Source organism: Tympanuchus pallidicinctus, unplaced genomic scaffold (genome assembly GCF_026119805.1).
Source record: "Tympanuchus pallidicinctus isolate F22 unplaced genomic scaffold, pur_lepc_1.0 scaffold3, whole genome shotgun sequence".
Taxonomy (NCBI): domain Eukaryota; kingdom Metazoa; phylum Chordata; class Aves; order Galliformes; family Phasianidae; genus Tympanuchus; species Tympanuchus pallidicinctus.
In genome coordinates this window covers 14,262,159-14,277,067 of record NW_026294747.1, presented here as the reverse complement: position 1 = coordinate 14,277,067, position 14,909 = coordinate 14,262,159, and the positions used below count along the sequence as shown (strand labels likewise).

Below are 14,909 nucleotides of genomic sequence, written 5' to 3'. Positions count from 1 at the left end.
TACAGCCCAAGAAAATTAAGGGCTGAACTAAGTCTGTCTTGGTTGTAGACTGATTTAAAGAGCTAACTTTGGAACAGAACACCATATTCAATGATTTTTTCACTCCAATTCTAAGGTTTTTGGAAAGTTCTAATTATGCAGGGATAAAAATTATTGAATGGCTGAGAAACTCAAGCAAGATGGAAAAAAATGCCTACATTCACAACGCATGCATATAGTGATGTAATACATTACACTCCAAGTAGCTTGTTTTCACTGTAGCTTCCGTAGACGTCTGTGAACAGAGTTGATCATATCCTCTCTTTCCCTGTCTAGGTGGTGAAATTAGATATCTAACTTTTAAACAAATTAAACTTGAAAAAAGCAATTCCCCTTTTTGTTTACTGGCTTAGCGGTTATAATTATGCCTTTCACTCAGCAACTTTGAATAAATCTAGCTTTCAGGCCTTAATGGTGCTGAATGTTGTTCTTCTTTCCCAGTTTCAGACTTCTGGTGGGAAGAAAATTGCCAATAAACACATGGCATTTTAAAACTTTGTAGAAGATATTCAGGCATAAATGTTAGTAGTCTGATTCAAACTGACTGCTTCATAAGGCTTTTTTTTTTTTTTTTTTTTTTTTTTTAACTTCTTTCCAAATACAGCCAGGCGAGTCGTGGTGGCTGTGTAACTGCACCAAGGCTATATGTGTAGAAAACAATACTGTTGTGATTGTTCCAGTAATCTGTGAGCCACCTCCTAAACCCACCTGTTCCAATGGGCTCGCTCCTGTGCAAGTCATTGATGATGATCAGTGCTGTTGGCATTGGGAGTGTGATTGTAAGTATAATATTCTGTGTAATATTTTATTTCCTATGGGAACAGTACAACTGTAAAGAGCAGCACTATTTATTGAGGACAAATATTGTGCAAGATGTGCTCTAAGACACATCTGGTCTGTTTAGAGTGCTTCATTGGTTCTTTTTGGCTAAGTGGGGGACTTTACTTTGATTTCCGTCATTTCAATATAACAGTTTTGCCAGTAGAACCAATTGTTCTCCTAAGAGGTTTTAAATGTCCAGATGCAGACATCTATAGACTGCAAATCTGCATATAGTTGTTTCGGCAATCTGTAATGGTACTTCTAGGGCACGATTAGTCCTATTCTTTGTTGTCATTTAGAAATAAGTTGGATAAACAGTGCCTTGCAAGTTCCTGGATTCTTTTCTGTTTTGGGTAAGTTCTAGAAAAGTGCTCGTGCATTGACAGATATACTTTAAATATTTAAATTCTTCAAGTTAGAGTAGGTGAATCTCACACCTACAGGTTTTATTTGTAGTCTGATTGGATTCTGGATGTTTCCATAAGTTGCTAACCTGGCTGTATGTTTTTGCAGGTTACTGCACTGGCTGGGGAGACCCACATTATTTGACTTTTGATGGATTGTACTACAGCTATCAAGGGAATTGCACATATGTTCTTGTGGAAGAGATTGAAAAAACAGTTGACAACTTTGGTGTCTACATCGATAACTACCATTGTGACGCACAAGATGTAGTTTCCTGTCCACGAGCAATCATTGTGAGACATGAGACTCAGGAAGTGCGCATTGAAACAGTGAAACCAAATACCCTGGAAGTAGAGGTATTGGAGGAAGTTACCTTTCATTTCTTGACAGAAATATTAATAAGTCATCAACCTCGTAATTATATTCACAGCATTAGGAGAAAATTAGAAATTGAACGTGTGTTTCAGATTTTAAAACGTTTTGGATTATAGTACTGCATTGAAGGAATGCTTTTCTGAATCTGAATGCTGGGAAGAGTTTCAACAACTCCTTTCCTTTTTTATTACAAATCTTTGCAGTGTGTTCTCTCTCACAAGTGCGTAAATACGGATGAATGGCTAAGAGTTAAGGTTATAAAATAAATTAATTTACAATTGATATTTGTGTAAGAAGGGAAAAGATTAGATTTTGATTGGGAGGATACAATGTAAACTAGACATTGGAATTAAAGAACTGGGCTTACCCATTTTAAAAAACAATTATTACTAGCTTTGATTGGTATTCTTAAATTTTTCAGAAAAGAGACTCTTATGTGTTTAACTGATAAATATCATTCCCAATTTTGGGGATTCAAAATTGAGAGAGAAGTGTTTGTTTTTAGACTTGACTTGTCCAGTTTTCATTGAACATTACTGTATAGGAGTATTATGAATTAGTTTGATATAAATGCATCACAAAAGACGGTTGTAAGTATCCTGGATGCATTAGGCAGTACTTAATGCCCTAGTCATCCCAAGAAATCTGTAGAGTGTTTAAACTCCTAAGTATATTCTAATTTATTAATGACTGATAGGACTTTCCGGCTTGGAGAAGGCAAGTTTGGCTTTCCAGTATCATATAAGGAAAAACAGGGACATTTCTTATAAACTAAAAGTGTTTACAAATTTATCTCCAATGCAAAGTAATGAACAGTTGATTGTTTTCTAAAGTCAAATGAAATGTATGTCTCTTTTTTGTTTTCTTTTATTTACTAGGTGACTGTAAATAAACAGGCTGTGGCTTTGCCTTATAAGAAATTTGGCTTGATGATCTATGAGTCAGGCATAAATAGTGTAGTGGAAATTCCTGAGCTTAAAATGAATGTGACCTTCAATGGCTTGTCATTTTCTATCAGAATGCCCTACAGCCTGTTTGGAAACAACACTCAAGGACAGTGTGGTAAGGCTTATTCTTATGTTTTTTTGTACTTTCAGAAAACTACAAACAGGTAAATCACAGCCCTGCCATAAAGATGAATGGCATTTGATAATGAATCTGTGAGTGAATTCTTTTTTCTCTTATCCATTTTAGGCACTTGCAGTAACAACACAGCAGATGATTGCAGGTTGCCAAATGGAAATATTGCAGAAAACTGTGAAACCATGGCAGATTATTGGCAAGTTGTTGATCCATCCAAACCACAGTGCTCTCCAGGCCTAATTCCTACAAAAGCACCTAGCACAACAACGGGGCAGCCTTGCAAAGAATCTTCCCTCTGTGAGCTTCTTTGGGGAAGGTAGGCATGCATTCCTCTGGTGTTTATATAAGCATTTGATTTTCAAGTGTGATGACAGTTTTGGGGTTCATTTCTCAATAAAAATGTTTCTAACTACTCTCCTATCTTTTGCAGCTCTGTGGGTTTCTCGGCTTTCTTCTGTTTCTTTTGTCATTTTAAGATGTCATCCTTTGCTGACAGATTTTACTCACAATCCTCTGGCTGCTACATTAGCCTTACTTGATGCTCTTACATTCTTTTGTGCTGCCTTCCGCTCTGGTGGAGTGGTCTTTGTCCATGTTCTCTGAGCAGCAAAGAGACCAACTGAAAAAAAATCTTAGTTTTTTGAACCTAGTGTCAGAATTAAAAAGTGAAAACTAGCTAATGACTGTACTTCATAATATTCATGTAGCTCCTGGAGTGAAAATATTGGTGCATAGGTGTATTGTGGATGAGAGGAGAATATTGTAAAATACGTTGGAAGGTTGCAGTCTAGTCAGATGCTCTTAGTGGAAATCTGTCAATAATAATCCTGGTTCACATCTCCTGAAGTGTCACTTTTACCACAATATAACATGCTTAGCACATTGGAGAAATCATGTATAATTCAGTAACTAATAATGATGTACTTTTCTATTTTTAGTGTGTTTGAGAAGTGCCATGCAGTTGTTAAGCCTGATAAGTACTACGCAGCTTGTGTTTTTGATAGCTGTATGCTTCCCGACTTAGACCTGGAATGCTCAAGTCTGCAGATCTATGCAGCTGTCTGTGCAGATCAAAATGTCTGCATTGACTGGAGAAGTCATACCAACGGTGTTTGCTGTAAGTATTTGGCCATTTATCTTGAACTGTTAAGGGAATCTTGTATTGAACTTTTATTTCAGCTATTTCAGTTTAAACCACAGGAATCTGGTGCTAGCAGCAACAGTAGCTGCTGATGCTTGCAGGGTGCCTGGAGGGCATCTGAGGAGCTTTCCAAGTCACTGCCCTCCTTGGGCTGTGTGTGTGTGGAGGGGCTGGCTGGCACACAGCAGGTCTAAGGAGAGGGCCAAGTGAGAGTATGGGAGTGCTGGCTGCCCCAGCTATCAGTTCACAGGGATCTGCATAGAACCAGCCACTATGGAGCTCCAGCAACCAAGGCTTTCCAACAACGAGTGGCATCTTTTGGGATGTATGTCTTCTTATTGAACTGTTATGCAAATAGGAAATGCATAGGCAGTGAAACTGATGTCATGTGTCCTGGGAAGAATACAGGGACAGTGTCTGGATGGAATCAGGAAAGCTAACTGATAATTAGAGCTGAATTTAGCAAGGAATGTGAAAAATGATAAGATGGGCTTCTACAGGTATTGCTAGTCAGAAAAGCCTCACTTTTCTCTGGTAATCATCCTTGCCACGTATCTCAAGTCCAGACAAGCAGGGACTGGGATATCAAAGTCCTTCCCATTGTAATAGAAGAGCAGATGTGAGACCGTCTGATGAACTGGAACATACACAAGTCCATGAGACCTGACAAAGAGTATCCCAAAGGGAACTCGCTGATGGAGCTGCTAACCCACACTCCATCAGATTTGAAAAGTCATGGTAGTTAGGAAAAGGACCAATGCTAATCGATGGCATCGATAGTGGGATTGAGTGCACCCTCAGTAAGTTTGCAGGTAATACAAAGGGAGTGATGCAGTTGATATGCCATCCAGATAGACCCTAACCTGATGTGGGCCCATGAAATCTACTGAGGCCAAGTGCAATGTGCTGTACCTGGGTCAGAACAAAATTGCCAATATCACTGCAGACTAGGTGATGGAATTCTGCGCCTGCAGTACTGTGTCCAGTCCTGGAGTGCTTGTATGTGAAAGATATGGGTGTGGTAGAGTGCATCCGAGGAAAGTTGCAAAAATGATCAGAGGGTTGGAGCATCTCTTTTGTGTAGAGAGTCTGAGAGAACTGGGGTTGTTCAGCCAGAAGAAGAAGGCAGTGGGGAGACCTTATTGCAGCCTTTCAATAAATAAAGACAGTGAATAAGAAAGATGGGGAAAGAGTTTCTACCAAGGCCTGTAGTAACACAATAATTGGCAAGAATAAAAGGCGCAGTAATTTTAAACTGAAAGAGGGTAGCTGTAGATTGTATACAGTGTATAGACTGTATAGAGTGTATAGAGTGTAAAGAGGGAAGAAATGTTTAATGATTAGTATGGTGAGATAGTGGATCAGGCTACCCAGAAAAGTTGTGGTTGCACTATCATTGAAAGTGTTCAAAGCTGTGTTTAACAGGACAATGTGATCTAGTGAAAAATGTACCTGCCCATGTCAGGGAATTCGACTACATAATCTTAATGAGTCCCTCCAACCCAAACCATTCTATAATAATGCCTTAATGATAGGTTATATTTCTTTCTGAGCAATTAAGACATGAATAAATCACACCAATAAATAATTTCTTCAAGTTATTTTCAGGTGTATTTTTAACAATAGAAGTAATAAATGAGCCTGCAAAAATACACATCCATTTACTGTGTCTGAAAGATCTGTATTAGTAGATATGTCTCTTTTTTTTTCACACAGTCAACTGTGTATTTTGCAGATACTGGCAGATGACTCATTTATTTAGTGTAATCAAAAGAGAATGGCAGGGTAGGAATACATGTCCCTTTAAGAACTTATACAAAAGAGATCTCAATTATGACAAAATTGTAATCAAGATGTAGTTTCCTGGCTTTATCTCCTTGAATGTAAACAGTGGTGCTGTGTGGTAAAATTGCTTGAGTCTGATATCTATTTAACCTCTTTGCTTCTTAAGGTTGTCAAGCGTTCATAGGAAAATGAGTACTTAATGTTTAATTCCTTGCCATAAGGTCATGAGAACTTTGTATGATATTCTTATTGAGCTCTTCCTCTTTTTTATTCTCCCATTCCAGCTTATGAATGTTCCAAACATAAGGAATATAGAGCATGTGGTCCTATTCAAGAGACAACCTGCAAATCAAGGTAAAGAATTCCTCCACTGTTAGTTACATCTCATACAAGTGTTCAGCCATATTTGAAGCATATGTTGCTGAGAGAAATCAACCAACCTCCTGTCACTGACTATTTCATTTGTTACCACTATTCTCTTGATCCTAAATGCAGATGCCTGTACTTTTTATGTTGTTCAACTAAACCAAATGCAAACAATGGCAACTTCTAAATCTCAGAAGTACAAATTATTTGCACCTGTATTTTCAGTTAATAGTTATTCAGCTTAACCTTCCTCTGTATGCCTGTGATAGTAAAGGTTTTCCTCTGAACATTTTGTCTCACACAGTACACATAATGAAACTTCAGTTAAACAAGTGGAAGGCTGTTTCTGTCCTAATGGTACAATGCTGTATGACTCTGGTGTGGATGTCTGTGTACACACCTGTGGTGAGTTTTACTACTTCAGTTGGGTACTTATTTGTTTCCTCTTTATTTTGTTCTGATGCATTCAACATAGATCTGACTGTATGTGGTATTCATACACTGTATTCATACAACATATAGTGAAGATGTCTACTGCTATTTGAGTAGTAATCAAATTTATTTTGATGTTCTCACAGGCTGTGTTGGATTGGATCTGATACCAAGAGAGGTATGCTGCCATTTGCTTTTGTATTTCAAGGCGAGGTTGGGTATGGGGAGAAGAAAGTAGTCTGGAGCAGTTTTGTGGTTCCCCAGCTTTTCATTGCTGTTTTCATTGTTGTTCTCTATGCAATCATTCACTTTATTTTCTTTAATGACAGTTTGGAGAAAAGTTTATAGTAGACTGCCAGGACTGTGTTTGCCTGGAAGGTGGAAATGGCATTGTATGTGAACCTCACACATGTCCTGAACAAAATATCAGGAATTGTTCTGGGAAAGGCTTCTATGAAGTCACTGAAGTCAACTCTGAAGATTCCTGCTGCCCCATTGTCACTTGCAGTGAGTTAATGCTTTTGTTTCTAGTCTTTCTCTATTCTTTAGGAACAGAAAGGAAAAGAGCTTAGGTAAGCGTTGAAGACATGAAGTAGGGAGCCAAGAAATATGTTTTCTTAAATCTTTTTGTCCAATGTTAAATAAAATTAAAAAAATAAATAAATAGTGAATTTAATAATGCTGTGACACAACATGGAATTTTCTGTTCTGGGATTCAACATAACTGCATCTACAGTTCTTGAATTTAGAATCAGATTTTTTTTCAAGTAAAATTCAGTCGGGTCGCAGAATTCGCTGTGGCTGTATGGTTTTCATTTTGCAACAATTGCCTACACTCTTGGAGAGAGAGATTTCTTAGCAAAGAGTTGTGGTACTTTTCTTACACTTGGTAATTATGTACTAGGGAAAAAAAAAAAAGAGTGTAGTTCCCCATCCAGTGCCGGATGCCTGGATTCACTAGGAAAAATGCATCTTCCATGTGTAATTTGTTTCTTTGGAGAGGGTCTGGAATATTTATTAGCAAGGAAATATTGCTTAAATGGGGATTCTGAGAGATACCTTTTCTTACCTGTGATTTAATGTAATTTCTGGGTTATTCCTTTTTTTTTTTTTTTTTTTTTTTTTTTTTTTTTTTTTTTTTCAGAATGCAACACAAGTTTGTGCACAACTGAACCCCTCAAGTGTACGCAGGGATTTGAAGTTCATTCTTATATTCCCAGTGATGAGTGCTGTCCTGTGTACCAGTGTGGTAAGTCCTTTGGAAATGTGTTTTAAATGATTAGCATTATATATTATGTAATTTAGTATTAGATTTAATGAGACGGCATGCAGTACCCTAATGAAAGCAGTCAGATTCCATGAATTGGTTACTATTAACTTTTTTTTAGTAATATTGTGGTATTACAACTATGTAATTAGAGTTCAACTGAAGTTTTTCCTGCTTGTAGGTGCCTGTAGAAACTGCTATAGAATTAACTGAGATTGTGGTCTCAGCTTAACCTAGCAAAATGTCCTTGTTAATGCATCTAGGAGAAGATAGATTGTTGATAATTGATACAAGGAACTTCTTGTAACTGTTACATGGACATTATTGGCTAGGAACTGGACTATGTGAATTGGGTTAAAGGTTCCTCCCTTGTTGCTCATTAAGTATTTGTTCTTTTACTTTACGTACACCACATCTGCTACCAGAAATGTGGAATAACCAATGTATTTGAACAAGAGCATTGCAATTCACTGTGGAAGAAATGAGTGTGACTAGAGTGGAGTAAGGACTTTTTTTCTCTGATGTAACTGCCTGTCTCCTTTCTTGTTAACAGTTCCCAAGAACGTTTGTGTACATCAGAATGCTGAGTTCTTGGTAAGTTAAGACTATTTCAATAGCCTTCTGAGAATGCTTAAAAGACCATTCAGCATACTTTAACAGAAGTGCTATAAGGAAGTTTATCCAGCAATATTTTAGAAATTTTCAATTTTCTTCAGGGATTTTTCAGCTCAACAGTGTTTAAATATTTTTTGAAAAGGTTGCTGTGAATAGAGAGTTGTTTTTAAATGTCAGTATCAGAGCTAGATTTGGCTTTAGAGTGAAGTGTTTATGCATTTTAGAAAGTCAATCCATGCTTACTGTCAGTACTTCATTTCAATTTTAATTTTAATGCTTTCAGAAATTATTTGTAAAGAAAGATTACTCTGAGCAGACATAGATCCCTAATAATTTCTTTATGGTCTAGTAACTATTTTCTTACATATGTTTATATGACTCCTTAGCTTTTAATATCTGAGTTTATCTTTGCTATATAGGAGTTCAATAAACACATATGAAGTTTAATTCAATATTATTTATACTGTCTTCATAAACAACTAGACAAATATATTTCCAGTGATGTTCATGATAAATTCCTATTCCATGGTTTGGTTTAGAGGTTTTTTGGGAAATAAAAAATGTCTATTACATGCCATATCTCATTAACATATGAAACTTTGTTTCTTTAAATTTACAGCCTAATTCCTCAGTCTTTGTTGATAAGTGTCACGATTGCTTCTGCACTAATGAAGTTAACATCAGCACTCAACTGAATGTCATCTCCTGTGAACACATTCCATGCAACACATACTGTGAACCAGTAAGTGATGAATGTAAAACTAACAAAATTAACAAACATAATATCCATGTCCATAAAAAACATTGTGATTAATGAGTTGCATCTATTATGTATGGGGGGCAGAAAGTGAGAATCCAGCTACAGCATGGACACTAACTGTTGTTGAGCTATCTATTTTGTGTAGCTTGATAGTATAACCAACAGTTCACCCTGGGAGGATTAGCTAAGAAATGTCTGAAGCAGTGCACTTAATGGAATGATACTTAGTTTTTAGGCATACTTACCAAAGTCTTTAGTTTATTCCATCTGTAGCCTTTTAACCATTGTAACCATTCTAGAGTATGCTTCAAGGCATAAGCAATTCATGGGTTGGTATGTTTTCAATTATTTTTCCACAGTACATCTATCACTGCTGTTATTTCAATCTAATTTTACTATGTAGGGATACGAACTGAAACAAGTAGAAGGTGAATGTTGTGGAAAATGTGTGCAGACAAAGTGTATTATACATACATCACATGGTTCCAGTCTCATATTGAATGTAAGTATGCTCTACATGTTACTTCTCTACCAAATTTGTGAATGTTCTTTTTTCAAAGATAAGGCTTTATGTAACTTCACATCTGAAATATCAACAACATACCTAATGCAAAGACAATCTACAATATCTTGGCCTGAAGGATTAATGAAATCAAATTTTCTGAAAGGCTTTTTGAGGAATGACAAGACAGTAATATCATGGAAAGGTTTTTGTATTGTTTGCTTATTTATTTATTTATTGGTGATTAGAAGCTTGAAATTTTCTCTATTATTTAGTTTCTGTATACTGAAGAATGTTAGAAAAGCCTGTATATGAAACAATCTTATTGTCCCTATTTAGGTTTCCCTAAGCAAAATTCATAGGCATGAATGACTTTGCCAGTATTGTTAATGTACTTTAAGTGCTGCAAGTGCTGTTTTTTTCATGTAAAACTGAAGATTCTCTCCACTTGTGGCATACTGAAATGTACACAAAATTCTGTATTCAAAGTTGCTGTTAACCTAACTGAGAAACAGTAAGAAAGTCATTTTCAGAGCAGAGAACCATTTCATTCTGAGCTCCCTTCACCTTTTCCTGTTACATTTTGTATTTCACTTGCAGCCTGGAGAGTTTACAAATGATCCTTACAACAACTGCACCGTTTACAGTTGTACAAATCTCCAGAACCAGCTTATCCCTTCCACATCTGAAATTATGTGTCCTGCATTCAGTGAGGAGAGCTGCAAACCTGTAAGTACATATGGAAAACGTACCCTCAATGCATAAATTGCTTCAGTTGAGTTCATTCACCTAATTAAACAATGTCTCATTGATTCTGATGATCATTCTCCAAAGTTTCTCTGTCCAATGGCACAGATTTCTGCTTCATCTGTGTGCAGACCTACAGAGTGTATTAAATAAGATATGTGACTGAGAGTTTAAGATTCTTCTGTCAACTCTCTTAGTAGCCAAAAAAAACTGGTCGTGTCTAAAAAAGAACCACGTTTTTTGAATGTCACAGAAATACAAGCTGTCCAGTCAGTAGGCAGTAACACCATGTACCATACAAGTATAGAAGTCTCTGAGAAAATATTCTGTGACTTTTTTTGAATGGTTTGATGGTTATTGTAGACTTCCTTCAAAACTTCACCTGTATTTCTACGGTCCTCAGTAAAAATTGATAGATTTCAAGTCTGTTATAGACCATTTCATTCGTTTATTCTCATGAGTGCTAGAGTTTTAGCTAGTAATTTCTAGCCATTGAAAAATAGCTCTCCTCTTTTATTGAACTAAAAACGTCTTTAATACAGGAAAATAAAATAATACTATTTTTCCTGTCTTTTTTTGTTTTTAGGGAACTATTACACTCTTACCTAATGGTTGTTGCAAAACCTGTAAGTATGTCGGTGTACCTGAATTAACAGTACAGAAAACGGATTTTCTTCTTAAATCAGCCCATTTTATTATGCAGAGGCTGATATGTTTGTATTTACATAGATGCACCTGTGTTTATGTTTGTTACTCCAAGCATTCAGTGCCCAAACTGTATGGGAGGGTTTAAACTGAAGCAGAAAGACTTCTCAAGACAATTCTTCCAGTGCACTAGCAAAGCCAAGTGTACTGAACTTCAGGGAAAAAATGGAGCTATTTCACTGAAAGCATTTTCTGATCTTTTCCTTTAGGTGAACCTCTGGATAGCCCCACACCATGCTTTGTCCGTGAGAGAGAAGACTTTATTGTCTATAAGAACTGCCGTTCTCTGGAGAGAGTTGTCCTGACTGAATGTGAAGGAACATGTGAAACTTTTTCACTGTAAGTAAACTGATTGGACAATGAGATTTGAATTCTGCAACTGACATTGTTTATGTAAAAGGAACAAAAAATTGATGGACTACAGAGTAGCAGAAGACGAAAACTATCAACTCCCAAACTCAAGGGCACAAAATCATGAAATCTCTGACTCAGCAGTTGATTCACAACACAAAGCAGAAAAGGGTACTGGATTGCATTGGGATTAGGACAGCTATGGCAAGTTCCATTTATGTTAAGAGGTGACTCGTCTTTCATTTGTGTCAGACTGTCTTGGACAGAAGTCACTGCAAGAGAATATGGATTGTTTCCCGTAATGTGAATGAGATCAGAGAGTAGCCAGTCTTGATATTCATAAGCTGAAAAGCTGCCTTTCAAGAGTTAGCATATAAACATATAGATTAACATAGAAAATGAAATAGGCATGTATCTTTTCAAACATGCACAATTTTTATACAGTAAAGAATTGAGAAAACAAATGCCTTAGGAGTTGCATTGGTAATTTCATTATATGTTACTCCCTAAAAATCTGCAAGAAAGTGGCTAGTGTGACACACGATATCAAGCTATTAAAACACATCAGAATAATATAATTCTAGATTCCCAAATAAACTGTCACTTGCTGCCTGTTGCTGCATGTACCACTGGGTACCTTACATGAAAGAAAACTGGTTTTACTCTGAGATTGAACTCCAGTTAGCCAGATGGTTTTATTAGCATTTTCAAATACCTCACAGTCTTAGAGTCCTGTTGGAGCTGCCTCTGCATGCAAGCATAAGAAAAAGATGGCTCTTGACAGAGTTCATGGTGAAGTCTGATATGAACAAATTCTGCATGTCAGCATTGGTGATGGACAAAATGCTGCAAAAAAAGACCCTACTGTGAGACAGCAACAGAAGGAGCTACTGGTTCCTCTTCTTGTTAACACTGCTTGTTTTGGAATACACACTTGGATTCATCTGATACAACTGTACCTCTTGCAGCCGATTGATATGATGTCTTTATAGGTGGCATTGTAGCCACAAGGCTCAGCAGTTTTCTTTCTCAGCTCAGGGCTGCATCTGCCCTTAGTTGTTTGATCCAGCGTGTTTAAAATCTATCGTGCTGGGATGATGAGAAGAATATGAGGAAACTGAACTCCCAGAACTCATTGCATTTCTTCAGTAGGATCTAGACAATTTTTTTTTTTTACAAGAAAATCCCATCCAAATGCACAGAATTTTAAATGCATATTGTTATAACAGTTATAACCACTGCCCTGTGGTTCAGCACAATTCATCAGCCCCAGATATGGCTCTTTTGCATACAGAACAAAACTTCTTGCAGGAATTCTGCACTCTCTCCTTTGTATTCTGGTCTAGCACAAAATGATGTTCCCTTTCTCCATCTTAACAGGTACTCTGTTGAGGCCAGTTCTATGGAGCACAGTTGTTCCTGCTGCAAGGAAGTAGAAACTAGCATGAAGGAAGTGGAACTGCAATGTCCCTCTGGGAAGTCAATTACACATAAATATGTGTATGTCGAAAAATGTGGCTGTCAGGACACTCAGTGCGTTGTCTCAGAATCTAGTGAGTCTCAAAGCACAGAAGAAAATGATGAGAGCAGTCGAAGTCACAGGAGAAGAGCCATCAGCTTAACATCAAAATGAAGCAGAAAAAAGCTAACAGCACTCAAGTAAAGGAACTATGCACCACTCTGATCTTCCTTGACAGTTTTTGAACTTAGCTTTTCCCCCTACTGTATCCTGTATGTTCTCTAGTTATTTTTAACAATGCTCTATTTATTTGTGTACAAAATTACACTGAACTTTCTTCCAAGTTGCATACCCCTCTGGATCATTTTATAATCAACTTATTTTCTCTGAATGATTAAAAAGCACATTTAAAAAACCATGGGTTTTGTGCTTATTCATATACCACCTAGATGAGCTTGAGTTTTAAAAGAGGAGGAAAGGTATTTTTTTGTTTTTTTTTTTTTGTTTTTTTTTTGTTTTTCTTCAAGTCAGAGGAAGTTTGTTGATCTATTTCTCAAACTTTTGCAGTATCAATTTTGCATTTCACTAAAAACTGAACTATTAGAAGATCTTCCCTGGAGGATACTGTCTGGGGCCAAAAGTTGATTATGCCTGCTGAATCTGAAAAAGAATAATGCATCATAAAATTATTCAAGAGACTCTGAGAAACTTTCAATCAAGTCTGGCACCAGGTCTCATTTTAGCATTGTTAGAACAGTCTCAGTTCACCACAGTTTTCAAAAGATAGCAGTCCTTTGGCTTTGAGAATATGAACTCCGTTCACATTGTTTGAACTTTGAGAGATGAATAATTAGTGCTATAGCAGGAGATCTTCAGATTTCAACTTTCACAAAAAAGATGCCCATATCTAGGCTTTCCCTACAGGAGATGGAGTGGCACAGCCATTTTCAACATTCATTCATCTCATACCAAAGGAGATATCCAAAGGAGATTAACTGAATTGCATTCTGAAGTGCCTCTTTATCTGATCTCATTGCAAAGATAGCTGAAGGGCATTAGCTGAGAGCCAGAAGACAGAAAACAGCTGAAGTACAATTAGAGTAACACATGCTTGCTGTGTGCAAACATTTTATTTTGTGTTATTTTTGCCTCTGTTGATAAACATAGTTGTCTTAACTTTCTGAGAGCTAAAAGTAACTCTTCCTGTGCCATCAACTTGAATACATGCATTTTTGCTACCTGAAGTACTAGAACTTTTGAGTCCATTCTATGCTGCTATGAGCCCTGCCAAATGCGTTACAGCTTGAAAGACAGAAACCAGTAGAGATGTACAGAAAGTAAAACACCAGACATTTTTCATCTTCAGAATACTATTTTTAGAGAGCTGGGGGGTAAGAGATAGCAGATCTAAGAATGAAGTTCACTTTAAGTAGCAAGCTCCAAGACTAATGAAGCCTGATTTCTACTTCAGCATGGGATTCTGATGATTTCTGGCTGTTGGTTCATCGTGAGATATGGCTGAGACTTTTGTTCTGGGGCATTTATCAGTTCACTTTCTCTGTTTGTTTCTTTGTTTTCTAGCAGCCTCTGTGCTGAAAATACATGCATTCTCTTCCATTAGTTGTTTTTAAGACCATTTAAAAAAAAATCTGATGATGTCTGGCCATCTTTGAGATCTTCATTTTTGCAGCTAAATTTGGTTGGAGTCAGCCAAAAGTTTTTGGAGACAAACAGATTCATGACATGAACAGATTTGTCTTATTTCCTATGAAAAAGATAAACTGTGTCATTTTGATGCCACTGCAGGGTTTTCTTTCTGTCCCTCGTAGTAATGGGCAAACTAGTTCTAATTGCAGAAGTTAAAACATCCTGTGTAAACAGTATTCCTGCAGATTTTAGCTTTGCCACTACAGGGCAGTGTAAGGCTAAGAATGTAAAATGGCTCTAGAGGCAATAAAAAGCCTGCTGCCTACAACAGGGAGTTTGTATTTTACCAGGTAGAGTTTTACTTCTGAAAATAGCAGATGCTGTTATTTCCCCACAGGATTTGTATGC

The 14,909-nt window shown here is 36.9% G+C and overlaps 1 protein-coding gene across 50 annotated transcripts in view; it reads left to right on the top strand.

The window, feature by feature from the left end:
- The window catches only part of MUC2 (mucin 2, oligomeric mucus/gel-forming), a 72,075-nt gene extending 58,803 nt beyond the window's left edge, over positions 1–13,272 (top strand). For all 50 annotated transcript variants that reach the window (XM_052692729.1, XM_052692728.1, XM_052692706.1 and 47 more), the window contains 17 exons: positions 644–818; positions 1,375–1,622; positions 2,520–2,703; positions 2,836–3,040; positions 3,663–3,841; positions 5,935–6,004; positions 6,321–6,421; positions 6,595–6,626; positions 6,778–6,955; positions 7,593–7,697; positions 8,269–8,309; positions 8,950–9,072; positions 9,494–9,592; positions 10,193–10,321; positions 10,926–10,965; positions 11,254–11,383; positions 12,776–13,272. In XM_052692729.1, coding sequence (XP_052548689.1) covers positions 644–818; positions 1,375–1,622; positions 2,520–2,703; positions 2,836–3,040; positions 3,663–3,841; positions 5,935–6,004; positions 6,321–6,421; positions 6,595–6,626; positions 6,778–6,955; positions 7,593–7,697; positions 8,269–8,309; positions 8,950–9,072; positions 9,494–9,592; positions 10,193–10,321; positions 10,926–10,965; positions 11,254–11,383; positions 12,776–13,028 — 2,292 coding nt within the window. In that variant the 3' untranslated portion in view covers positions 13,029–13,272. The remainder of the gene's footprint in view (positions 1–643; positions 819–1,374; positions 1,623–2,519; positions 2,704–2,835; positions 3,041–3,662; positions 3,842–5,934; positions 6,005–6,320; positions 6,422–6,594; positions 6,627–6,777; positions 6,956–7,592; positions 7,698–8,268; positions 8,310–8,949; positions 9,073–9,493; positions 9,593–10,192; positions 10,322–10,925; positions 10,966–11,253; positions 11,384–12,775) is intronic.
- The last annotated feature ends 1,637 nt before the right edge of the window (positions 13,273–14,909 follow it).